Source organism: Melanerpes formicivorus, unplaced genomic scaffold, assembly GCF_026170545.1.
Source record: "Melanerpes formicivorus ecotype bairdi unplaced genomic scaffold, bMelFor1.0.p_v2 SCAF_20, whole genome shotgun sequence".
Classification (NCBI taxonomy): Eukaryota; Metazoa; Chordata; class Aves; order Piciformes; family Picidae; genus Melanerpes; species Melanerpes formicivorus.
This window is the reverse complement of record NW_027142372.1, coordinates 8,515,858-8,542,784: the sequence shown is the minus strand read 5'-3', so window position 1 is coordinate 8,542,784 and position 26,927 is coordinate 8,515,858. Positions and strand designations below refer to the sequence as shown.

Here is a 26,927-nt window from a genome sequence, read left to right as displayed (position 1 = left end):
CTGTATTTGCTTTTTGAGGGCAATACTTAGATTCCTTGTCCCTCTGCTTGGGACATTCGCAGGTTATTTCAGAATGGTCTTGGGTGGAAGGGGACAAATATTTCAGAGGAAAGTCCTGTAAATAAACCTACAAACTTCATCTGAAAATACCTAAAGCACCATTGGAAGCCTTCCGTTAGAGGGATGTGTGCAGGCAGCAGAGAAAAAGTGTACAGATGGTGCTGCTTCGTCTGCCTGCTTTCAAGCACGTGTGCCAGTCATGCAGAGCAGAGCCGACACCTCAGACCCCGCAAGGAAACGCTATCTGAATCGGCCACAAATCCAGGGTCGCCCATAGTCCAGGCATGAGGGGTGGGCAGGGCTGAGGACTTGCTGCCCAAAGTTGCCTCTTGTTTTGAGCATGGTGCCGGCCGCTGGTGCGCAGCCGATGGCTCCGGGAAGTCGCCGTGCATCTGATTAGCGCATTACTGAGCTTTCATTGACTCGGCTGTGCTGCGCTGATGAACTGAGACCGGGGACAAGCGCTCGTAATTGAGAGAAATAAATTCTTATCACAGGCCTCGGCTGGAGCCGGCACCTGGGTGTGTGCCTCGGTCCAGGTTTCAGGAGCGTCTCGAATCCCTGAGCCCCCAGCATGCCCTCATTAGCGTTTGAGGAAACCAAGCACAGGGGCTGTGGGCACCAGGAGTGTCCCACGATAACCAAAAGGCTCTGTCCCCCCGGCCCACTGGCCATCACTGACCTGGTGCTGCCTCAGTGGCTGTAGGCTGGGCAGCTTGAGAGTCACAAGTACCTTCAATGTCTTCTTGGGAGCTTCTCCATGCTCCTCCTTCTTCCTTGTTCCTCTACCTTTCATTCCCGAGTTAGAGCAGCCATTCAGCATCCTCTGTGCTTTAGATTTGATGGTGAGTGCGGGATCTTTCCCTGATGTGTGACAGGGGATATCCCCAGTATTATAGGGAGAAGTGTTTTGTCTTGATGCAAAAGGAAAAGAAGAGCCCCATCTCCTGTTTTATATTAAGAGAGGAAAAGAATTCCAGGGGTCAGCAGGGCTCTGCAGCCCAGCTGTGGTGTGGGGATGTGTGGACAACCCTCCCTCCCTGCTGCAGGGAAGCTGTTGGGATCTCCTGGGCTGTGAGCAGCCCCTGTAATTTTGCTGTTCTCTGGGCTGCAGAGCCGGCTGCTGCCCTTAAGGCAGCACTGGAGGTGGGGAGGTGCATGGAAAGGCTTCACTTGACATTCTCTGACCTCCCCAGTGCCGCCGAATGCCAGAGAGTCAGGGCTGAGATTGCAGTCGCTTTCAATTACTTGAAGCCGAGAGAGGTGGAGAAAAAGGGTCTGTTGGCTCCAGGAAGCTGAAAACTGCTGCTGCCGAAAGCTTGTTAGTACAAGGGGAAAAGCAATTACTGACGTTCTGCCAGTGCCACTAACCCAAACCCTGGGAAGGGACAGCTCAGCCCAAGGACATGGCTGTCTCTGTCTTGGTAGGTGATGTAGGGCTCCTCATGTGTGTCCTCAAGGACAGCTCCAGGGCTCTAGAGCTATGAGTTTCTGGGTCTCCACTGCCTTTTCTGCTCAGAAGGTGTTTGCTGTGCATACCAGAGCTTGTGTATGTTATCTGCTCCCTTCTCTGTATGAACCCAAAGTGTGTTTGGTGTCAGAGAGCTCTGCCCATGGCTCAGTGGAGACTGGCAGAGGGGACACCAGGGGGTAAAGGTGTAGGGAGGATGGATCAGAGGCTGTTAACTGGCAGGGCTGAAAACAACGTTCTTCGTTTAAGGGGCTGTGTTGCTGCCATGGCCTCTGTCCTTCAGCAGAGGGGTGAGACCAGAGCTGTTCACACCAAGAAGCTTTGGTATTGCAGCTTCCCATCAGGATGATTTTTATGTCTGGTTAACCTGTGGACGTAGCACAATTCTGGTGACCAAAGTGTCAAGACCCCCTCAGCTGATGGAGTCAGTGTTGTCTCTATCTGGAACTGCTGGGTATGTCTGCTCTGTCCTCCTCAGGGGATGCTCCTCAATCTTTCACTTTGAAGTCTCCTTAAAAGCCACAAAGCACTCTGCTGAAAAGTCTTTGGTTGCCACCACGAGCTGCATGTCAGCACAGTTTCACTCCTCATCTGCTTCAGCAGGAAGGAACCCCATCTGTTGCCTTGCCCAGGTGATCCAAGCAGCCCTGCCAAGTCACAGAATCAGGGAATGTTAGGGGTTGGAAGGGACCTCGAAAGATCATCTAGTCCAACCTCCCTGCCAGAGCAGGATCACCATGCTTCCACAACCTGCTCTGCCCCACGGTCAGCAGCACACCCTGGGGTGATCCTCTTTTATTTTTTATTATGTACATTATTTACGGCCATTTACGATTTCTCCTGTCCATATATTCTGTTAGTTCCTAGACCTAAGTTCCAGGAAGAGCCCAGCAACACGACACCACAGCAAACATCACTGTGAGCTGGTTGAGAATAAACCAACCAGGCCATGTGCTTCAGGCCTGTTTGGACACACCCTGTGTCCAAACCATCCTTAGAGACACTTCCTTAGAACCTTTGATGATTTCTTCCCATTCTTTGCAATAAAAAACTTTCCTCCCCAGAGACAAGGAGTGGCAACCTGCTGCAGACCCCTCACAACAAGCTGGTCATGCTCCCCTGCTGCCAGGCCCGCTGCTGTCCTCAGCTGCCTGTTGTCTGTTTTCTGTACCTCATGGTACAACGTGCTGCAAGAATATTTTAATTGCCCCTAAACCAGCACACTGTAATTATGGCTTTCCTGAGTTTTTAGCTCAGTTTAAAAGAACTCCAAACATGCTGAGGTTGGGAAACATTTGGGGAGATGGAGAAAAAGAGTTAGCAACATATTAATTAACTTTTCCTTGGAGTGGAGAGTGAGAACAGAGCAGAAATCATGGGGGTTGTGTATTTAAAAAAAACCAAACAGAAAAAGGACATTTTAGTGCTTGATTTCAGTAGGGGTTATGATGGTGTTACAGGGGAAAATTAAGGTTGTTGGGAACACTCCTGTGCATGTCCAGCCCTTCAGGCAAAGCACAAATTAATTGCAGCTCACTTTTGTTATAGTTAACATATTCTCAAGAGGTACCTTGTTGCTAAAGTTAGTTCTAACTTCAGCTTGGCTTTAGCACTGGTGTTGTGTGTGAACCCGAAACATTTTTCTTCAACCACAGAGCACCTCTGACATTGACCACTGTACTCCACTCATGTAGCCAGCTGAGGGCAGGTGGAAGTTGTGCCAGGGGAGGTTTAAGCTGGACATCAAGCAAAGTGTCTTCCCCAAAAGGGTTGTCAAGGCTGGAACAGGCTGACCAGCACAGGGGTGGAGTCCGTATCCCCAGAGGGGTTTAAAAGCCATGGAGATGTGGTGCTGAGGGACATTGTTTAGTCATGACCTGGCAGTACTGGATTGATGGTTGGACTTGTTGAACTTAAAGATCCTTTCCAACCAAAAGGTTCTATAAAACTTCACCATTTTCTGCTTCAGCAGATTTACTCTGAGTTTTTAGGAGAGGGAAACTGAGCCAGGGAGGAAGGTGGCTGCCAAGGAGGGTGGTGAACAGACAAAGAGAAGATGCAAGATCAGAGAGTATAAGAAGTGGATGGTGGGGCAGGGCTGCTGGTGGGGAGCAGACCTCTTCAGAGGGGCCAGAAGCTGTTGAGAATAGCGTGGTGTTGACAGGTACTGGCTATGAGCTTCCCGAGGAGGTGGCCATGGGAGAATTTTCCCTGCGTCTTCTGGCGGCACCTGGGTTGTCCAGCCCAGTAAGGACACCCATGGAGTGGGAGTTGTCTGCAGTGGGCCAGGACCTTCATTCACAAAACTGGGCCTAGGCACCATGCCTTCTCTCCCCTAACAGTTTTTGCTGTACTCCAGCCCTGTCACTTCTGCCACCCCACCTCCTCCAGCCTCTCCTCCCCGCTGGTCCCCTTTGTCTCCTAACTCTCCTCCCGCAGGGCTCTGTGTTGGAGACCACACTGTCCTCTCCCTGCAGACCTGAAGCTGGAGATGGGTTTTCTTTTGTTTTGCTGTTTGATCCGTGTTTGTGTTTTTGCATGAGTCTCCTCTCCAGCTGATTCCGGTTTGGAGCTAGGTTAAACTGTGCAAAATACTGTTTAAAAGAAAAAAAGAAAGGAACTTGTCAGGATGCATTTGTTAGATCACGTTTAAAATGAAATAGCATTGAAGGTAGTTTTTGTCCAGAGAAAGGGGGGCTGAAAAGCCGTCAAGCCGCAGGAGAAAGCCCCTCCTTTGTTGTCCTCCTGACATTGAAGTGTAATTTTTCATGGTTATTTGGACTGGAAAATGGGGGGAAAGGGAGAGATGGGCTTGCGATTATTTCCCATAAATGACAACACAATCACATCACGCTCCACTACAAACATGCTCAAGGAATTTGCCTTTTTTTTGCATTTCATGTGTGAAAATAACAGCAACCTTTCTAGTTCTGCTGAAATTCAAGGGGGCAAATCCCTGGTGGGTTCCAGTGATGTAAAATTTAGCCCAGTTCACAAAAATGGACAGCCTTGTTCCCAGGGGCAGGGAGAAGTCAATGCTGTCTTTGTTCATGGAGATACCAACATCCCCTGGGGAGCATCTCCAGTGATGGGCATGGAATCACCTGTGGAAGGTGCATGAGGAACTGGCACTGTGAGGAGCCCTGAGCCTACATAACACTGCCAAGGTTCCTGGCCCTGTCTTCTTTTGTTAGGTATGCCTGGCCACAACTGTGAGGTGGGCCCAGCTCATTGGTGGCTTGTTCATGCAGAGATCTGTATAGATGTTTTCTGATAACACTCTTTTCTGTGGAACAAGGCTCTGTCCGACTCTCCAGCCAGGTGAAGTCTTCCAGAGCAATCAGGGCCTTTCCCAAGCTTGTTCCCTGCACATCTGGGATCCAGACCCACCCAAGCAGATGGGGCTTTTGCACCCATAAAGCTGATGGTGGTGATGGCACAGTGCCACCCCAGACGGGCTTTGACTTTCTGTTTGCTGTCCAACTCTTTCTTTAGGAAGGATGGTGGCAGGTTTCACCCCCACTGACTTCTGTTTTCTTAAGAAAGAAAATGTTTTTTCTTCTAATTACCTGGTTTTGATAACATTAGTCTCTTTCCTAGTACTGCTACATTTTGTTAGCAAAGCACAGAGCCAAAGGTTGTGTGATTTTTATCAGCCCTCCCCACCTACCCTTTGACTGTGGGCACTTCTCAGCCATGAGGGGCCAGAAGTGGGGCCTCTGGCTGGAGCTGGAAATCAGATAGCGACTGAATGCAAAAATAATAACTGTACTAGTAAAAGCATTCCTCTTACACAAGAGATACTAATGTGTGGCAGAGGGTCATCTCCCTTCTATGGTGTAAAAAGCTTGTTCAGGAGATCACCAGAGACCTGGATGCTGTTGAAGGAGTTTCAGATATGTTCAGGAAAACCAGCCAGAAATTATTATATATTTTTTCTTTGAAGCAGAAAACAAAGGAATAGAAGCTAAAAATTGCTATTTGCTGTTGAATTTGTTGGTTTATTTACCTGAAGTCTTCCCACTATAGTTAACCACACAAAAGCCAGATAAACTCTCCCTTCCTTGAGCAGACAGCCCACCGAGGATGGCTTTGTCAGCTGGGGCATGTTGGTGGTCAGAGTTCTCTGTTCTGTCAGTGAAAGCAGCACAGCTCTGCTCTGACCGTGCCCTGAAACAAGGCCATCTTGGGAATGTGTCACTAGTCCAAGATGTGTGGGGGATTGTTTTCTGCAGCCTTTTGTCAGACCATAGGACTCACCCACCAGTTTTTGGATCAGGGCTGAAGTTCTGTGGGGTTCTTGTAACCTGTGCCTGGTGCTTTCTTGTCACTGCTTGGAGTCCTGCTTTTCTCTTCAGGAAAACAATAGGAGGAAAGAAGTTTATGTAGAATAATCCAGTTAGGAGCTAGCACAGAGTGTATCTGTGTATATATATGCATCCTGGATCAGAGCTGCAAGGGCAGTGACTGCCTGGTAGCCAAGGTTACCTTAGGAGATGTGCCCCAGACAAGCTTGAGCTGGGTGAGAAGCACAAAACCTCTGAATTTACCTCCATTTCCATGTGGATGGATCATCTCATCTTCAAATGCAAATAGCCTGCAAGGCAGGGAGAGGTGGAATTACTATTTTTTCTGTTAAGTTGTTCACAGATAGTCAGTCAAGTTATTTCCAGGGTGTTTGGTTCATGTCCTGACCTTCACCAGCTTCTCTTCTTTCACAGCACTGTTCAGGGTTGTGCTCTCACTCAGATTTCAGCAGGTTGAAGGGTGACAGGTTTGCTATTGCTCTGTAGTACTGTGTGCCACCAGCAGCTGCAGCAGCACACGTGGCTGCTCACCTGCACTGTGGGTGCTCACACATCCCCTGGCAGGGTGAGCACTTGGAAATGCACAGAGGGAGAACAGACTAAAAGACAAACCACTCTTTGCTCCTCTGGTCTCGGGAGCTTTGCGTGCCCCAAACAAGAACTTGGCCATTGTGGGACTGGAGCTCAGCAACACTCACGACCATCACCAGTATCTCAGAGACCCTGTAGCACGCAGCTGCCCAGTGGGAGCAGGGATGGGTGTGTGCTGCAGCACACCACTGCCTGGGCCTGGATCACTAGTGTGCCTCAGCTTCTGGGAATGCTGGTACAGTGCCTGTTTGGAGTCCTACAGGAAGGTGGCACCTCATATGCAAGGCTGCAGCAGCAGTTGGACAGGCTCTTGTCCTTCTGCATCAGGGACAGCAGTTGATGTAGACCTCCTTCACAGGCTGTAAGTCTGCTGTGTTCCCACAACCAGGAGCGCCTGGCCCGTGGGCATGGTGCAGGGTGGAACCACCTCCCCTCCCCATGCCTCTTCCCTGTCAGGATGAGCAAACCTTTCTGAGCCAGCATCACAATCTCACATGGGCAGTTTTGCAGACCACTGGACAAAAGCTGCTGCTAGATAAGCAACACCAGATTGTGCCCAGTGACCCTAGCGTGGGTCAAGGTAGCTGAGCTCCTCTTGGGCTTCTCAGGGTCCCGGAAGGCATCAATGACCCCTGGGCCACCTGAAGCTTCTTTTGCCTCTGTAAAGACCCAGATCACAGCGTATCTCCTCCCAAGGCCCTGGGACCTCACATTTGAACTAGTTTACAGCAGTTGAACTTGTGAAACATACTGGGCTACAGCCCAGTGGTGTGACCCTGGTGTCAGCAGAGAAAGCTGCCCCTCCCCAGCCAGCAGCTCCTGGGCAGCCAGTACAGCACAGCATGACATGGCACAACGTGGCATGGCACAGTATGGCATGGCACAGCACAGCATGTGTGTCTGTCCATGTGCAGCCATGCAGCTGACTGCACACAGACCATCACTGTCACCTCACCTGACGGTGTCACCTTGCTGAAGTCATCCAGGTCTCAGTCCTGTCTTTCTATGAGCTTCTTTGGCTACTTGTCCTGAAAAAGGGAGCATCAGGGGTTCTTTTTTGTTTCAGAGGAGCGACCCTGTGTACAATTAAAACTTGTTTCTGGTAAACCTCGTTCCAGGAAAGATGAGCTTTTAACAAAAGGCTTTTGACAGCTGCAGGGTATTTCATTTTTTTAATGCCGAATGAAAAATCAATACATTTTTCTAGGTTATACATATTCAGAACAGGCTTGATATTTCCATTATAATGGAAAATGGGTGTCTGCACATCTCGCCTGTCAGAGCTGCACCACCGCATTTTCCAAGCCACTGCTAAATATTTCAAATCTGATTTGATTGTGGTTCATGACAGCTAATGTTTCTCAGCTCTTGAGCCTGCCGGAGGGTGGAGAGGCAAGCGCACGCTCCTCTCTCCCATCCCTACGTTTCCGCCACCCCCGGAATGCCCCTTATCCCTTCGGGTGAGAGGTCTGGGTTTGGTAAGGAAAATACAGCTGGGAGAGGGAGAGGCAAGAGGTCGTGGGTTTTTCAGGCTGGCCTAGATCTAATTGGGATTTGCCAGCTTCTCCAGCACTCAAACTTCCCGGGTTTTGAAAGGGGCAGAAAGGCAGCAGCGTGGTCCCGCAGCAGCAGGGTGGGGGTTCAGGCACTTCTGTGTGTAACTGAGTCAGACTCCCTGACATCTGCAGATGTCAGACACTCATGATTTTCCAGACTCTTCTTCTTCTCCCCCCACCCACCCCATAGTGAATGGTTTAATTTTAAATTAAAAGGAAATGCCACTGTCTAAAATGATTTATTCATGAAGGAAGAAAAGAATTCTCCTAGAATTTTGTTGGGGCAGATTTGGTATGATGGAGGAACAGGGTCCTTGAGCTCCAGGTGCCCCACTGTTCCACTTGCTTACTCTTGGTTTTGTCCTGAACTTCAGCGCCTTAAAAATTCCTTTAAGAAAATATATTAATAGAGCATCATGCCTCGTGGGTGACACTGCAGCTCAGCTGGTGTGGTTTGTATTTCAGTGGGACATAATCCCACCCATGAAAATCCCACAGCAACAATTCTTGTACCTGCCCTGGCAAGTTCCCCACAGGGGATGCAGTCCACTTACCAGTCCTGAACTCATAAACACTGTGTAGATGGAGTTTCTGGCAACCAGACACCAGTTTGGCACCTGGATCTTTTGGACATAGGCTACAAGAGCATCTCTGGCTTTCCAGAGCCACTTACAAGGTTTCCAAGCGTGGAGTCAACCATATCACCTCTTACAGAACATCTTCTGTGGCAGAGATCCCAACCTCTGGTTTTGGTGCCCCACCATGCTCCCCCAAAGTCCTGGTCAAAGTCTTTGGCTGGTAGAGACTCACACTCTACTGCTGAAACACTGCACAGACTTCTTACCCTCTGGATATCAGCCCAGACTGAGGACTTAGGGTGTACAGTTTTAAGCTGACTACCTTTTAACTTAAAATGACTGGTGGGGTTGTTCTCTGTCTTCTTAAGGTGAATAGAGCTAAGCCAATAGGTGAATGAGCCCTAACGTTGCCTAAAGCTTCAAGGAGGTATGGTCAGACAGTAGCTAATGACTCATGGTGGTTTGGAAATAAGTTCCCTACTTCTTACTGACCATGGCCTCCTTCAGCCTCTGGGAGCTGGTCATGAGGTAATCTTCAGACTCAGCTGCAGGTCTGTCCCATGGAGCTCTTCATGTATTAGGTAAAAGGCAGTGTTCAGGTCCATTTGGACACAGCATGGGAACAACACAGCACCAGAGCCTGCAGACAATTAAAATAAAAGCTGCTTATTGCCTGTGCAGGAGACTGGGGAGAAAAGCAGACCTTTCTCTACCACATAGGATGCTGCCCTTGTCTTCTCAGAAGTGCAGGAGGAGAGATGGTTGGGTGCCATTCACATGTGCCTTTGCTGCCTAGACCTGCAATCATGCTCAGAGCTGCCACCGTGGCTGGGCAGCTGCAGAGCTGTTGGCAGAGTGTGGGTGAAAGTCTTTTGGAAACAGGAGCTCTGATGCATTTTATTGCCAGTGATGGAGGCTCTCATTGTTGGAAACTGGGTCAGATCACATGCTTGAGCCCCACATGCAGTTGGAGGCTGATTCTCAGCAGTTCAGAGCCCTCTGCAGTGCACGCAGCCAGCTGAGGAGTGGTGGATGAGGAAGGACTCTCCTGATTGTCCTTGGAGTTGGCTTAAACACTGGTGGCTGAAGAACAAGTAAGGCTGAGCATGGTGAGCAGAGCTGCACCCTGCCTTCCAAAAAGGTCTGCTGAAGGAGGATCACAAGGCAGCCAGGAGTTAATGCTTCCCTTTCATAAGGGAAGGTGTTGCATCCCTGGGGTTGGTGGGTGCAAGGAGCTCCCAGGGTGTGCAAGGAAGAGGAGCAGGAGGATTGTCCTCAGCAAAGGCCCCAGGAGTGAGAAGCCAAGCAAGAACAGTACTAGGGCCTTTCCCAGCCCATTCAGAGCTTCCCTGGGCAGATGTGTCTCATATTCTGCTCCCTTCCCATCCTGCTTTAAAAAAAAAGCCAAACAGCTCAGCCTGGAGCAGGGTTTGAACTGTGTGTCTGCACTTAGCAGCCCTCCTGCCTGGCACAGTGGTGTTTGAACCAGGGAGGCAGATCCCTCCAGGGAAATTGCTTCAGGGTGCAGACTGGGTGCTGGTAGGGTGCTGAGTGCAGGGTGTTGGGCTCAGCCAGGGCTCAGTGGGACAAGCTGTGCCTGCTAGCATGCGAGGGGCCACGGGCTCAGCGGGGCAGGAGGATTTGCTGTTTGTAGCCCTGGTTTTTATTCGTTTTCTAGCTCACATTTCTCCAGTTACTGTCAGGCTGGGCTTTCATCCATTTTAAAGAGCTATTTTTTCCCTTGTTGATGATGATGGTCTAAAGACAGACGGTGTAACTGGTTATGAATGTCCTACATTATTCCCCTCGAACCAGACAGTGCACTTGAAGCCGTGTATTATTTCCACATGCTCAGGTTAGAGCCCAGACAGGGCTGACTCGCAGCCGGCTCGCCCTTCCTCTTCCTCCCATGCCGATGCTGACACCTCCGGGTCGCAGCCGGGAGTGCCGCCAGCCGGGCATCTTTGTTGTATGGCTCCGGACCGCGGGGCTCCGGGCTGGGGCCCTGAGCAGGGCTAATGTGGCCACTGCCAAGCCCACAGTGAGCCTGTACGGTGCTGCGCAGCTGGGCCAAGGATGGAGCAGGGGTGGGGTGGGCAATGGGTGATGGGCAATGGAATGGGTAATGGGTGATAGACTGGGTGATGGGCAATGGGAGGTGGGCAATGGGTGAGTCCCAACTTCCCACCCACCTCAGCCAGTTCAGCTGTCCAGAGGACCAGGGAGTGCCAGAGCTAGCCAAGTAGGCTAGGTGTCCAGAGAGAGATCAAAATGAATATTTGAGTACAGTAACAAAAACCACTTAATGAAAGTTTTTATTAAAACTGTCTGAAATCTGCTGTCAATGCCAGCAGCCTCTGTCGAAGAGAAACCAACTCACCCGGCATGGTGGCATTTTGAAGGCAGCGAAGTTGATGGGGTGGAGTTGTTGGTTTTGTTTTTCCCTGGAGTGGAAGAAAAAAATTGCATTTTAATTTCTGAGACATGAATTCAGCTGCTGGTTTCACAGCCCTGTTCTCCAGCCAGCACTCAACCACTCAGAAGACCCATGCATCAGTCATTTGTACCTTCCTACATGTTAGGTGCCCGGTGATGCCACCCATCACACCTCTCAATCTGGGTTTCTTATGTCCCAGATGAAGGGTGCTGGGATGACCACAGCTCTTAAGAGTTTCTAGCTTTTAAAAGAGGGAAGGAGGGGTAGAGTATCAATCACAGTGCTTCCCCTTGATACCAGTGCTGATCTCTGGATGCTTTTACAAGTTCCTCCCTGATTCAGGTTGTCACGTGTGCTGTGGAGTATCTGCAGTCTCCTAATACATACTTTTATTCTTGATTTCCAGCCCTGTCTTTGTTAATGGGAGGATGGGATGTGGGGAAGGGGGTGTTTAACTGGTTAGGTAATTCATATAAAACCCAGGGCAGCCTAGGCTTTACCATGACCAGATAATGCAAGTCAAAATTATGAACTCTCCTGCCTTAAAGAGGATGCAGTGGCTTGAAAGTGCCCTTTTGTCCTGGTGTGGATGCAGTCCTCATCAATCACATGGTAACTGTTGAGCTACACGCACTGTGCATAACTAGCCACTGTATTAGGGGATAGTGTGTCTGTCACACCCTGGTGTAGAGGTCTGGTGGCTGCATCCATCTGGCTCTTGGTGCCCCACCAGCCAATGGTGCCTCTGCATGGAGCTACACCGTGTTGACGTGCTCTGTGCCACCGGCTGCAGCGCACCAGTGACAATGGCAGGGGCAGGGGCACTTCATGTTTCCTTCTGAGCTTTCAGCACTTCACTAAGAGCATTTTCTCCTACATGGTTTTGTACCTGCGTGATACCAGCCATGTGCTCAAACTCTTCCCATGGCTGGGAGGAGAATGAGGCACCCACGAGCTTCCTCCCATGCCTTCTGTCAGGGCCATGGCCATACCTTGCTTTGAGCAGAAGTGAGCAGTGGCGTGTCTGTGGTGAACTCAGGGGGTCTCAGTGACTAGCGTCAGTGCTACATTTGGTCTAAATATCTCTAGATGAGGATGAGGAGGAAGGCTGAGGCTAAAGGTGCTGGAGGCTCCAGACAGTCCCTGACACTTCCCTAATCCATGGCATGGTTGGGTAGAACCTTTTCATACTAGGGAAACGTTTTGCTGTACATCAGTAACTTCAAGTGATAGAGGCAGATGAGATTCTTCACTTTGTCTTCATCTGTCAGGTTTTCCCTCTGTAGGATCTTTCTTCACCAGGCTAGCAGGTAGTGTTGGGAAAACACTGGATGACACTGATATCTGCCACTCAACACTTGTGCTTCAGCACTGGTTGTTGTTCTTGCCCACTGACAGTTACTTGCTCCTCTGAATTCCATTTTTATGATAAGCTTTCTGCTTCTCTTGTTCCAGAAGAATCCATTGAAGATGTGGAAGGGCCCAATGAAACAGCTGGTGATGCTGAAGAGGCTGCCAAGGAGCAAGAGAGTGGAGCAGATAAGGACCAGAGTAAGTGGGCAGGTGGGTTTCCAACCCTCTTTAAATCCAGGAAAGGAGAGCAGAATGAGCAGTGGTCTGCAGAACTCTTCCCATAAATGACCACCCCACGTAGTACTGCTAGCATGACATAAGCATTGTCTTCTCTGAAATGTAGCTTCATGGCACACTCACATGGTTTGAGCTGTGGTTGGTGACACATCCCCCTCCCTGCCCTGGGCCAGCAGTGGGGCAGAGCTCCATATGCCCCATGAAGCTGGACCTGCCCCAGGAAGTGGGGATCAGCAGCGAGGAGAGGAGGAAGGAGAAGGGGACTGCCATTCTGGCAGCAGCCAGCAGTTGGGGTGAATTAAACATATCATGAAACTCCACCCTATGTTGGTAAGACTTGAGAGACTCTTTGACTGCTTTTTTTGTCCTGGTCCTGGCTCTGGTGTCAAGATTTTGATGCAGAAGGCAGAGCAGGGACAGTCCCTCTGTTAACTGCTCCATATCTGCTGGAGCCATGACATCCTGGAGCAGAAATGGCAGATACACAGCACTGCTTAGGTTGTGGCAGTGGAATCTGGAAGGTTTCTCATAGCAAAATCCTTAGATGGATTAATTATGAAGGTACTGGTTTACTCTCTCTTTCCCAGAAGATGGTTGCTGTCTTGCAGAGGTGAGTGGGAGGCATCTTTTAAATATTCCTTGCCTTGGAGCAGAAAGCAGCTGCAGGATTGTCCTCTGGAGAGAGCTGTTCACTCCTCAGCTGGCACTTGCCGACTGCTTCAGCGGCTCTGGAGGTGGTAGTCATTTTCTATGACCAGGATGGAACAGTTCTGTCCCCCAGTTTCTGAACAGTAAACCAATGGCTTTGCAGACTTAGGGTTGCTTAGTGTGATGCTTCTCAGTTTGCAGAGACCCTTCTTCCAATACAGTCTTCTGCCATGTTTGTGGTTGTCTCATAGTGAACCACAACCAAAGAGATATTTTGGCTTACACAGTCTTCAAGAGGCTGAAGTGTGGTCTTTCAGCTAAAGACTTTCAATCTCAGCCAATCTCAGTCAGCTGGAAGGTCTTTCCAAAGTGGTGAAGGAAGCAAGCTGTGCTTTAGTGCTGGTCGAAGCTCATGTTCTAGCTGAGGTTGCTCAGTATGCTGCTTGACATCACAGACCCGTTCTTCAACCCAGAGATGCAGATTGAGTGTGGCTGTAGGTAATTTTTAATCTCTTGTGTGGGATTGTGTGATTCTAAACAAAAACAGACTCAGTGAGGTGTCACAGAAAGATGTAGTGTCACGTATTTGTTACATTTCTAAAAGGGCATGTGGGGCCCTTTGCCCAAACCTGAAGCACTTACAAAAGCTGACCTACATTAATAAGATTATTTTTACTACCCAGAAATTACATTTGGATGGTTTTATTTCTTCACCCTGCTGGTGAAATTTCTGAGCTGGTTTTGGTGTTTGTCAGTCAATCAGCAGATCAGAAATGGACACATTGTTAAGTCTCCAAAGGAAAACACGTGAAGAAGTATGCAGACCACATACATAAGCCCACAGAGCTCTGGACAAGTCTTGCCCAGAGCCATTGCAAGGCTGCAGAGTGCCCCCTCAGCAAGATATACACATGTGCTCATGTTGAATTCAGGTCCTGCTTTCAGACATGTAACAGCATTACCCTGAACTTTAAAGCAAAACAAAGTGTTATCCCCTGTTTGTGTATAGTGGAATGTGGAGCAGGTACCACACCTCAGTCTTGCATTGTTTCTGCTTTTGAGCTCCCTTGAGGAATGTAGCTATGCTGCCATGTCCTTCTGGACCTCAGACATGGAAAGCAATGGAAACTAGGTCAGGTTATTCATGGCAACCACAGAAGAGCCATGTCTGCATGTACAGGAATATCAAAACACCACAGTACAAACTGGGATGTACCAGGGAGGTAGGTGGGCAGCAGCACAGAAGTACTCTTACAGCACCACTTGCTGTAAGAGGAAACTGCAGAGAAGAGCTGGTCTGCAGCTCAGCAGAGCAGGAAGGCCATCAACCACCATGTCCAGAAAGCTGAAGAGCATAAAGCCTTCTTTACATTCATCTTCACTAAAAAGACTGACTGTGTGAGAGCCCAGAGCAGTCCATGCCAGTAGCTCTGTAGGGAGAGCTTGTCAGAGCTGCAGAGCAGGCTGCAGAGTACTTAGTGAAACTAGATGTCAGATCTGTGACCTGCTGCCTCTTACCTGGGTGTTTGAGAAAGAGACTGAAGCATCCTCAGACCCATCAGCTGCTCTCTCCTGCAAATGCACAGGAAACAGTGGAAGTGCCGCAGGGGGACAGACGTGGTGTTATCTGTGGCTGGAGATGTAGCTGGGGAACTGCACACCTGCCAGCTCCGCTTGCCCCAGATATCCTGGGAATTGACCAAACAACTGTTTGTAAGTACTGATGGGAAGATAATGAGATGAGTAACAGTCGACACGGATTTGTCAAGAACAAATCATGTCAACACGACCCAATTTCCTTCTGTGTGAAGAAGGTCCTGTTTGCAGTCAGTATCTTGTGTCTCCTCCTCAGGAAGACTTTTGATGCTGCTTTTCAGGATACCCTGAAAGCAAAGCAGAGGTATTATGGTATAGGTGAAAATATTGTGGAATAGATGGCTTTCTTCATGCCTAGAAGGATGTCTGGTTCTGAGTTGGAGTGTCAAGAAAGTTGAGGAGCAATCTCAGAAAGTCCAGAAAGCAAGAATGACCCAGAACAGCGCATGGTCTGCAGAGCGTCAGCTGTGAGGAGAAAATGGAACAAACAGGTTTATTTGACCCAGAAAAAAGAACCGAAGGGAAGTTCAGTTCAGTCTTCTGGTGCATGAAGTGCTTCTGAGAGGAAGGAAATAATTTGTTCTCTATGCTCAGGATAGAGACAACAAGAAGCAATGGGCTTAAATTGAAGGGAGAAAGATTGAAGTTAGATAATAAATACACAAAAATTTCTCCTGGTACAGCTCATGAAGCACTGGAGATTTTCTGGGATGGTTCCTCAGAGGTCTTTCAAGAAGATTAGACGAGCTGCTGTTGGGAATGAAGTGGGCACAGTTTATCCTGCTCTGGATGGACCAGCTGACCTTTGGAGGTGCCTCTGAGCCATGGAATTCTGTGAAAGTGGGAGATAGGCGAGAGAGAGAAGTGCAGGCTCAAAGCCAATGGTGTGTTGAAGTGGAGGTTGATAGACCTGTTCTCTGTTCATCACACTGCAATTTGATCATTATGTTCTTTGGCAATTTACTCACCTTTTGTGCCTCAGTTTCTAGCTGTGCGCTGGGTGATTATTTTCTTCCTCTTCCTTGAAGATTTGTGAGATCTCTGACAAAATGCCGAGGGTGTCTCCCTGGCTGCCTCCACACAGACATGCTGGTGGGCTGGTAGTGGGTCAGGGTTGTTTGGCAGCTTCACAGTACATCTATCCACAGCAAGCTGCAATGGCAGCAGTGAGTGCTGGGAGGAAAAACTTCTCTGCTTTCCATGTGGAAGCAACCAGCGCCAGAACAAGGGGACACAGTCTCAAGCTGCACCAGGGGAAGTTTAGGCTCGAGGTGAGGAGAAAGTTCTTCACCGAGTGAGTCATTCGTCATTGGAATGGGCTGCCCAGGGAGGTGGTGGAGTCACCATCCCTGGAGGTGTTCAAGAGGAGATTGGACGTGGCACTTGGTGCCATGGTCTAGTCATGAGGTCTGTGGTGACAGGTTGGACTTGATGATCCTCGAGGTCTCTTCCAACCTTAGTGATACTGTGAAGTGTCAGAATATCTTCTCTGCAAAACAAATCCATTGATTCAGAATGGGTTACTTATTTTTAAGTTGAATAATCCTAAGCAGAAACACTTTTTTTTGTAGGCAATTCTTTCCATTAAAAGATACACATGGAAAGCTCCATCCCAAATAAGGATTGATTTTACCTTGATTTTCACATCCATGTTTGTGGCTCCTAAAGACGTCTGGAAGGCGGCAGGGCCGTCTGCTTCCAGCCATGCTCACTCTGCCTCCATTATTCCCAGTTCCCAACGTGCAGCAGTGTTTACAATACTCCTCAAACACTGCATGGAGACCAAAGGGCTGATCCCATCTCTAGACCTGTTTGCTTCCTGTTTTTCCCCTCTCTCCAACAGTGGGATGAGCAGCTCCCAAGTGCTGTTTGGTGCAGCCCCCTCACCTCAGAACCACTCCTGCCCTCTCACCCCAGAGCCAACCCTGCCCTGCCTCTTTCTGCCCCAGAGCCAGCCACCTCAGAGCTGAGGAAGGGAGATGTACTTTGCATGGTGGATGAGCTTCAGAAATTACCTCATCTTGACTAACATGAGATTTATCACAAGCAAAGCAGGGAGGAGGAGAAAGATCATGGCTATTCCCAACTCCATTTTTTCCCAACTCCATTTTTAAGGCAGGATGTAAATGATTAATATTCAACCCACTGGCTTCCAGCTAAAGCCAAATCAGACCAGGATGGATCAGTAGGAGACTTTTAAGATTTGGGGTGGGGCTTGGGTGTATTTTCCAACTAGAGCAAAGCACTTCATCTGCAGTGACCCAGCTACATGAATAAGAGACTTCCTTAATGCACTCTCAGTTGTATAGATGCGGAATATCAGCTTTTCTTGCACAAAACCAAGAAACAAAGTCTACTTAAAATATAGATTGAAATGAAATATTTCTAGAGGACTAGCCTGAAGGGCCTTTTTTTTTTTTTTTTTTTTTTTTTTTTAATGATTTTTTTTTTTTTTTAATCCATGATGCTCACCTAACAGAGCAATTAGTGCAATGGAGCGTCCCTGATTCGAATCCGTGGTAGATTGCTATTAAAGGAGGTATTAATGGGCTGCCGAGAGCTGGGAAATTGTTGCAGAAAAGTGTGTTTATGGAGTATGGTGCTGGCAGGCATGATTTCAATCGGATTTGACATGTTTAACATAAATGTATACTGCACAGCTCCTGCAGTTTATGAATAATTCCTACAGGCCCACTGCCTTTCTAATTACTGAAATTGAAAAAAACAGGTCAGGCACATCCTGACGGAAATCTATTACTGCCCCTCCCCCCCGGCTGCTTTTCTCTCTTTTTTTTAATATATGGCGTTTGTTGAGCACTTAATAGCTGGAGGTTCGGTGGAGCAGCGTGAAGACAAGGGCGAGAGCGGGCTGGCAGGAAGGGAATGAGGGCTCCTGACCCCACTGCTGAGTGAAGGCAACCTTGGAGAGGGGACAGGAAGGCTGGCTGTGGTTGTGCTTCTTTCCAAGGATTTACAAAGCACAAAGGGCTCAAGCACAGGAAAACAGCAGGGCCAAGTGTCTCAGGGCCACAGCTCACTGGGGAGGCCGGGCTGGGAGCATGCTTGGTGCTGGAACTGTCTGCAGAAGCTGGGTGTCTGGCATCCAGGGGAGTGAAGGGGAGGTGATGGCCAGTGGTGACTGCGGGGGGACCCCAAAGGCCAATTGCTCTTCCCCAGAGCTGGCCATAGGATCCTCCCTGGGCTCTGCAGACAGGCAGCCCCAGAGCATCCCTGGTCACTTGCACAGCATCCTAGCTCTGACAGGCTCACCCAGTCCTGGTCCCTCCATGCTGCTCCCTGCTCAGGAGGCTCAGTGTGTTGAATTGATCCTCATGGTTGGTCAGATCATTTTTATGACTCTTCTTTTTTACTTTATTTTGCTGTTTATACCTAGCAAAGTATGGCTGCTTAAAAAATGAAAAGCAGCAAAATTGCCAGTCTGGCCAAAATAGAACCAATACTGACTTATAGCTGTAAGACATGGTCCTGTATACCTTCTAAACTGGAGCTGGTCCTCTCTGCCAGCACAGCTCCCTTCTTGCCCTCCCTGCCAGCACAGCTCCCTTCTTGCCCTCCCTGCCTGCATGGCTCCTTGGCTCTCCACTGCCTTTGCCAGCTGCTGATCTTGAAAATACGTTTGTGTTGGGGTCACCACAGTAAACCCCTCTGCTCCCTCCCCAGTAGTGGTAACACTACCATGGCAATGGTCCCTGCACTCTGGGACACCTGGCAACGTGGAAGGACCCTCTCAGTGGCACTGCTGGATGAGTTGCCCCAGAGCCTGTCTCACAGCTGCATTGCTGTTTTCAAACAGTTTTCATGCATGTTCTTTAGCGAGCAGGTCTCTGCTAAAGTCTCTGCCATCCGCACTCTCTGTTGGCTCTTTTGTCACCAGTAGTTTCTGCTTGCCCAGTAGCTGTGCTGCTCATCAGTGCTGGTGATCTCTTCCTGCTAGTTGTAAGGAGTTAGCAGAGTTACTGTTGTTTAGACCATCTGCCAAGCTCAACACATTGATTTAATAGATCAGTTGAGATGGACTCTCATGGTAGGTTAGTTGAAATATTTGTTAGTTGAGTTGGACAGTGTTATGCACACGGACTGGTAGCTGGCTCAAGAACCAGGTTCATATAAAACATTGTTGCATCTTTCCTTTCAGACACCTTGTGATTAAAAAAGAAAAAAGAAAACATTAGTTTTCCCACAGCTCTAAAGACACAACCTTAGAGACCATTGCTGGGAGGAAAGCTGCAGTGGTTTGGGTTACTGCTTGGCAAAGGTGAGGTCATTCTGGGTAGCAAATGGGATGGTTTTCTATGTTGCTCATCTTTCTTCCTGCCCAGCATAAGTCTCTGTACAGCAACACGGGAGCTGTTGCTCCCAGGGCAGGGAATCCTTCTGGCTTCAAGCCAGGCCTTTTCTTTCGGGTATGTTTACCAGAGTGTTTTGCTACTTGTGTGCCAAGGTCAGCTTCTGCAGCAGCCAGTGCCACCTACATATCTGTGAGCACTTGGACCCTGGTCCCAGTATGGCCAGGTCACCTGTGATTCCCTTGCTCCCCAAGTCAGAGTCGGGATTCTAGGACTGATGACAAGCAAAGTATTGCTGCGTCGTGCCCCTTGTGCTGCCCAGTGTTTCACCACAGCATTTTCTGGGTGTTCTGTGTTTGTGGCAGGAAAGCCTAGTGGCAGCTGGGGCTTCTGGGTACTGTGATATGAATATTTAATCGTAATTCAGTTGTTCATACTCACTGCAGGCTGGAAGGTATGACACAGCATTAGAAAAACAAATTACTTGACCGCTTTCACAGCCACATTTCTGAAAGGCAGCAATAAAATCTGGGTACAAAAGTGTGTGTGCAAATCTCTGTGTATTTACTTCTGTCCATCGTGCAATCATGTTATTTATCAAACAGAGAGCTGAACAAAACACTGTAGAGCAACAGGCAATGTACAGGCCTGTTAGGATGGCTACAACATCTTATTAGAACGGATGGTACCTTCGGGGAATGAGGGATGTAAACAGCTTGCGTTTCAGAAAGAAACATCCAGCCATGTATTATTAAGACAAGAGGTAGCAGAGGGGCAGCACTGGAGCTGTGCCAGCTGCCCAGGTCCTGTTTAGGGAGGCCTGAGTAGGGCTTTGGCCAGTCTGGTGTCACTGAAGATTCGGTAGTGGAGTCACCTCAAAGTTGTCCTTGCTGAACGAACACAAGTTGTGTGTTACAGTGGGGTAGCAGCTGTCTCCCGGAGACCAGCACTTCCTGTGCTGTTACTCTGAACTCCTGAGCTGCTGCTTCTAGAGCTGTGTAGGTTGGTCTGGACCATGAGGCCTGGCCTTGCCCATCCTCCATGGTGAAAACAACGTGAGCATGGAAACAGTCCTGGGATTTTGGGAGGAAAACAGGTTGGACTTGATGATCTCTGAGGTCTTTTCCAATCTTGTTGATTCTATGATCCTGTGAAAATCACAGCTTCTGTGAGGATGCTTCTCCACAAGACCTGTGCTGGGGTGATGGCTGGACAGCTGCCATCATGAGCATCACCAAAGCCATGCAGGCACGGCAGGCAGGTCAGTCTGGTCCAAGGGCTCATGATGCTGAGTAATTGCTCTGAGGAAACGTCAGAGGAGGTTTGAGGAGGGAGGCACCACCAAATATGGAATTTATTTTCCATCAGGCAGTGAAAACACAGTTCCCTGGTCCCACTGAAAACTTTTTCCCAGGCCAGCAGCTGAACTTAGTAGGAAGGGAGCTTTCTCAGTAGGCTAGGGGCAGGGAGGGTGTTGATTTTAAATCAATGGAGATAGCAGAAACCCCACTGTAAATTTCTAGGGCAAGTGGCAAGCTGGTTTACGGAATGCAGGGAGATGAGAACCTCTGGCTTACGGAAAGCAGCATGAATTAATAATCATTTAATTGGCTTCTCCATTATGTTGCCTGGTTGGGAGATGGAAGTTTAGATGAAGGGGCTGTCAGTGGTGCTTTAGCTAAAAGAATCTGATGTCTGGAAGGGGGGTGGCAATGCTCTTCCCACCAGGATGGAGAGCAGGCAGCTTGGGGGACCCTGGCTAGTTTTGCTCTGGACCTAGCAAAGGAAAGGATCCCACTTTAATCTCACCTCTGAAGTAACACTTGGGAAAATTTCTCCCCATCCTCTGAAATGCAGATGTTGCTGAGGAAGAGTGAGAAGACAAGTAGATCTCTAAGAGAAGTGCTATCCCATTGCACTTGGGTTTTGGGTACAGTTGTTGAGACCTGCATCTTCTCCTCTAAGGTCTGTAAATCCATTACAGAGTCAAAATAATAAAAATACCAAGTGAGGCATTGCACTTTAAACCCAGGTTCCTTTTTCCTTCCTGCAAGGCCTGGATCTCTAAGCATTATGTTGAAGGTGGCAAGGGCACAGGTGTTGTGCTCCAGTCTCTCTGGTGCTCTTTGGGGACCCTTTTGGCATTTTCAGGTGAGGACACTTTGTCCCATGCACTCAATACAGACACAAAGGTCCCATGCAGCTGCCAGCAAGCTCTGCAGGCAGCCACTGAGCTGCGTGTCCTCATTTCTCCAAGCAGAAGAGAGTTCTTCATTCCTCTGATCTGTGATGTGGACTGAATGTGTCACTTCATGCGTTTGGCTGTTTATCAACAATAAACTTTGGTCTCGGTGTTAAAATTCCCACTTGAGCTGTCAGCACAAAAAGGAATACTTAGAACATATTCTGTGTGCATTTTCCAGAACTCTGCAACAGACCAGTTGTTCTGGGGCCTGGACAACCCTTAATAATTCTAGGCTTGAAGGATTAAAGTTATGGGTTGGATCAAGGGCATTTAATAAAACTGAGCACTTTGGTAAGTAAAAGCAGATTTTAACTTTTCCCTAATTTGAAGCACAGTGCTTCCCAGGAGAAAGAGCACAGTATAATGCCCTATCATGACTCCAGAAGTTACAGCTGCTGTAGGGCAGTTGGCAGTTGCTGAATTCAATCACTGCAGATGAAAATACCACACCAGTGAGTTCTACAAGCTGGTGGCAGAGGGTGAGGATCAGGGGTTTCCCGAGTTCCTCATGCCTGGCTGTGCCAGCTCAGATCCCACCACTGGTGGGGACACAGGTGTTCTGTAAGTGTCCTAAGCTCACTCCATTGAAGCTCACCTGAGTTTATGATGCAGTTTTGTGGGTGTTTTGTGGTTCTCACTCTGTTGCAAAAGCTGAAAGTGTTGTCATCCACAGTTTGGAAAGTGTGACCCGTATACATGAGCTGACGCTTCAGCGTCTGAAGTTACACCAAGGAGTGGACAACATCAGCAGCAATTAGCCTCCCTGTTGGGGCCACTCATATCACACAAGGCTCAGGCAGGGAGTTTTAAGGCAGTGTGGTCCTTCTCTTGCCATGGTGTAGCTCTCAGTGGTGGTCTTTGCGTCCCCAAACCCACTGGGAGAAGCAGCACAGGTGAGTCTGGGGCAGAGCTGTCTTTCTCATGCTCCAAGCACATTTTATTACTAGGAAGGAAGGAAGACCAGCTTTGGTCCTGCAGATATCTGTAATGACTTTCCAGTTCTGACCCCCAGGAAGGATTTCAGGTTAAAGCTAGCAGGTTGACCTGAGAAGCAGCCCATCATTCTGCACAGGCCAGGGCAGAACCTGTGTTGGTGTCCATGTGTCGGCACTGACACCACAGACTTGTTTTATACAAAGATATAGAGGGGACCTTATTAACATCTATAAATAGCTGAGGGGTGGGTGTCAAGATGAAGATGCCAGTCTTGGTGGTGCCCAGTGATAGGATAAGGAACAGGTACAAGCTAGAACACAGGAGGTTCCACATCAATATGAGGAGAAACTTCTTTACAGTAAGGGTGATGGAGCACTGGAACAGGTGGCCCAGAAAGGTTGTGGAGTCTCCTTCTCTGGAGGTTTCCAAGACCTCCCTGGATGAGTTCCCGTGTGGCCTGCCCTTGGTGATCCTGCTTTGTCAGGGGGATTGGACTAGATGATCTCTAGAAGTCACTTCCAAACCCTAACATTCATTCTGTGATTCTGTGAGCATTTGGAGGTGGGGTCTGGCAGGGAAGGTGGTTAGAAATGAGTGTTGTATTTCTTTCTGTGATGTGGCACCTCAAAGTACAGCTCATGGCAGTAAGCATGAGGATCCTTGAGAAGGAAGCAGCTCACCTGGATCTTACCCTGATGGTATTCTCTGAAGCAGGGAGCGGATACCAGTGGGTTCACAAAGAGAGTAAGAGGCAAGAGGAAGAGTATGGAGGGACCAGTCTGAGAATGCTACAGTGTCTTGTTAATCAGCAGCCGATCCATCATATTAAATATCCAGCTGTCAGATATTACCTTTCAAGTGAAAATGAATAACTCCCATTAAGGGCGAAATGGGTTTGAAGTCGATTCGAGACAGATTAAAGTACTGTTATGAATGTGTGTTCGGGGAGGAGGAGATGGGGGCTGTGTATAATATACTTGTCCTTACAGTTTTTAAATAATAGATGTCCCACAAATTTATGTACTGCAGGCTGTCAGGGTTCGGAGGAGGGGAAAGGTCAGCGATGCAATTCTCAGAGCACCACAACTTGCAGAGTGTTTTGCTGTTGACTTCTAGCCTCGTTTGCCTTTCCGTGCTTTGCTGAACTAAAGTCACCTTTCCTTAGCTGGTTACAGCCTGAGACTGTCCTAGTCTCATCGCAGCATTGACTGCAGGCCAGGTCTCTGCCATCAGGATTTTGGTGGAACCACTTGTTGAAGCTGGGCAGAGTGCTGCTGCATACAGCACAGAGTGCATGGCAATTGGGTTGATGGCAACAGCTGTCACCAAGGAAAACGTAATCCAGAGTATTCTGTGCAAAATGTCCTGGGTGAGCTGGGAGGGTGAGTTCTGCATTGTTGAGTCAGTCCAGCTACTCCTGGAGATAACACGTGAGCCTCCAGGTCTGGCCAAGCATTTTTGTGTCTGATGTAAACACAGGACCAGACTCTCCTGCACCTAACGTGTTGTAAGCAGTCCACAGGAACAGCTGGGATTTCTCTGCTTCTAGCTATAAATGCTGTGGTTCCCTTACTATGGGAGATCATGAAGAATGAACTTCTTTAAGCCAGGCGTGCTTTGTAGGACAGATGTTTGTCCACAGGCTTATCCTCCTCCAAATCTTTGGTATGTGTTTCAAGCAACAGCAGCAGAATAAATGGAAATGCTGTCTTTGTCCAACTGAAGCCTCTTTGGGCATGTCCTGATATAAATCTGTTTCTGTTGCAGCACCGGCCAGCCAGGCAGAGAAGGAGCTGACAGAGCCTCCAGCATCCTCTAAACGAATATCATTTCCCTGCAGCTCTGAGTCGCCTCTCCCCTTTAAATGGTCAAAAACTTCAGAGGAGACCAAATCAGAGCAGGTAAGGAAGGAGAACCCAGCTTCTACAAGGAGGTAATTTGTTCCATATGTGCCAAAAGCAAAGAGTAAAATAGGAGACAGAAGATGAAAGGCGATAACTGGTGGTAGGAGAAGGCACCAAATTATTAAAGTCTACCTGTAAGGAAAGAGGGAAACAGCAACTGTAGCAGCTGGGTGATTCATTTGTCTTGCTCTGCAGATGTATCAGTGCCCATACTGCAAGTACAGTAACACAGACGTGAATCGGCTGCGGGTGCACGCCATGACCCAGCACTCGGTGCAGCCCATGCTCCGCTGCCCGCTCTGCCAGGACATGCTGAACAACAAGATCCATCTGCAGCTGCACCTCACCCATCTGCACAGTGTGTCACCTGACTGTGTCGAGAAGCTCATCATGACGGTAAGTGGCTGCGTAGTCAAGCGTGTCTGCTGCCTTCCCAGCAGAGATGAAGAGCAGAGGAATGGCCTGACCCACGTGGGCTGACTTTGCTGTGGTGGGCAGCTCCTTCATCTGTCAGGGCTCTCTCATCTAGGCTTTTCCCATGGCTGTTTTGTCTGCAAAGTCTCTTGTCCATGCTTGAGCACTGTGGAAGCTGTCAGCATTTCAATGTTGAGTAATTTTCCTGTGAAGAGATTAGAAAAAACACTGTTTCCTGTGACCACTGAGCTCGTTGCATGGGATCACCTTCTGCACAGAGGCTTCTGGGAGATGCAGGAGCTGATGTGCTGTGCTGTGGCAAAGAGATTGTGCTCCTGTGTTGATGAGCACTTCCCAGGAAGGACAGGGTGATTAAGGTAACATTACAGGAAATTGGATATCAGGTTTCGGCTTAAAATATGATTTTGAGAACCAATGGAGTAACTTCCCTTGGCAGTCTCATCTCATGGAGGGAGACAGTCCTATTGTGCAGCCCATGTTCTGTGCTCTGTTCACTTAATGAGGATCATTGTTAGGGTTGTATGAGATAAGCTGGATCTGTTCCTTCCATGAGGAGTTGCTCCATCCAAAATTACAATGCTTTTGTTGTGTAACAATTCCCTTTTCTCTGGGTAACCTGAACAAGGAAGGGATACACTGCTGTTGGCCCAAGGGAGGTGGAACCTTATGGGACCTCGCTGAATGCTAGAGCTGCTTTTTGAAGTGCTTTTTAAAATGTTTGGAAGTGCCTGGGTTTAAATTAAAATTTAAGCACAGGCATTTAAAATCCTCTGAGGTAGGAAGTCAGCCACTGAAGTGTGGAGCAAAAATTCTCTGAATCAAGTTAACTGTCCTCATGTAGAGCTCAAAACGTGTAACAACTCCACTTCTCAAGTTGTCAGAGAAACAACATTGTGCCTGTGTCTGGGTGGTGATTGCTTTTGTTTGTGTGGCTTCCAATGGGGAGCAGAAGCTTCAGACAGAGACTGTGGTTGAGCACAAACATATTTGCACCAGGCTCTTGTTCTACCCCATACCTGTGGTTTAGCACCTGACTTGGGACTCCTTCTAAAACACTGTCTTCAAGGAATCAAAATTCATCTAACTCATGAGCTGATGCTCGGTGAGAAGAAGCAAATTCACAATGCAGTGTCCAGAGTCTCATTGGGTTTGTGCTCTGGCTGGTTCTACCTCAGAGCTGCTGGCCCAGAAGCTCTGCTGGTGGCATGTGCCAGGAGTTGTGTAAGCAGCTGCCAGACCTCTTCTGCGGTGCTTGTACCTGCTGTGGCAGTGCAGATGCCCACAAAGGCTGACCCCCCTCCCCAGTGCTCAGGTGCTTCCTTCAGTAAATTACATTTTGAGTCCCAGCATATTTCTTTCATGAGTTCCCCTTTCCCAGGTTTCACACTAGTGCTCCTTTCCACCTGCTCGTGTCAGTGTAAAGTACAAGTAGAATTAATGAGACACTTTGCAGAAACCCTTCTCAGTTCACAAATGGGTTATATTGTCCCATTTCTACACTCTTGCTTCTTTGGTGTAATTGTCAAGGCAGGGTTGTGTCTGCATTTAGGAACTTGTCACCATGTGTATAAAATAAGTGTTTATGTTGATTCCTGTCAGTTCTTTCTGCTTGTTTTCACCCTTCTTTGCCAGTTCCTGACAACGGAGACAAATAATAATCACCTTTGTCGTAATTCTCATGTTCTTTATCAGCTCCCCTCCAGCGACATCATCTGAGCGAGACCATGCAGCATTGCCCTGCTTTTCTCTTACAGTTCTCTTCCCTTTCTAGCACCCTTCCAGCCTTCTCATGGTCTTTCTTAAACACCTTTATGTTTTTTATTTTATTGCTTTGCTTTACCAGTGTCAGTTTCACGCCCTCTCAGTCCCATCAGGCTCTGATAGAGCCAAAGACGTGTCCTGTGTCCCTTGGGCTGCAAAGGCCCATGGTGGCCATTCTTGGGCCAGTGGTCTCACCCAATCACAAGAACCAAGTGTGTGCCTCAAATAGGAGCTGCAAAATGAAACCCATTAAAAATCCCACCAGGCCAGCAGGTCCCAGTGCTATATGAATGACAAAATACAGAGTGGAGGGGAAGAAGAGCACCAGCAGTTCCCTACCCCTCTGAAGCCAGCCCTCCCTGAGGTCTCTAGTAGGGCATAGCTCTGACTGACCACTCATGCACCTTGGTCAAAGAGCTTTCCCATCGCAAGACCTCTGTTTCTGCAACCTGCATCTGTTTTGACTGATAGTGTTTAAGTGTGTAAATACCTTCACAGGACTCAA

General features: G+C 48.5%; 1 protein-coding gene across 1 annotated transcript in view; it reads left to right on the top strand.

Annotated features, from left to right (window-relative positions):
* The window catches only part of ZFHX3 (zinc finger homeobox 3), a 108,519-nt gene that overhangs the window by 58,408 nt on the left and 23,184 nt on the right, over positions 1-26,927 (top strand). Inside the window, 3 exon segments of the mRNA XM_068150686.1 lie at positions 12,456-12,551; positions 24,090-24,223; positions 24,422-24,622. Coding sequence (XP_068006787.1) covers positions 12,456-12,551; positions 24,090-24,223; positions 24,422-24,622 — 431 coding nt within the window.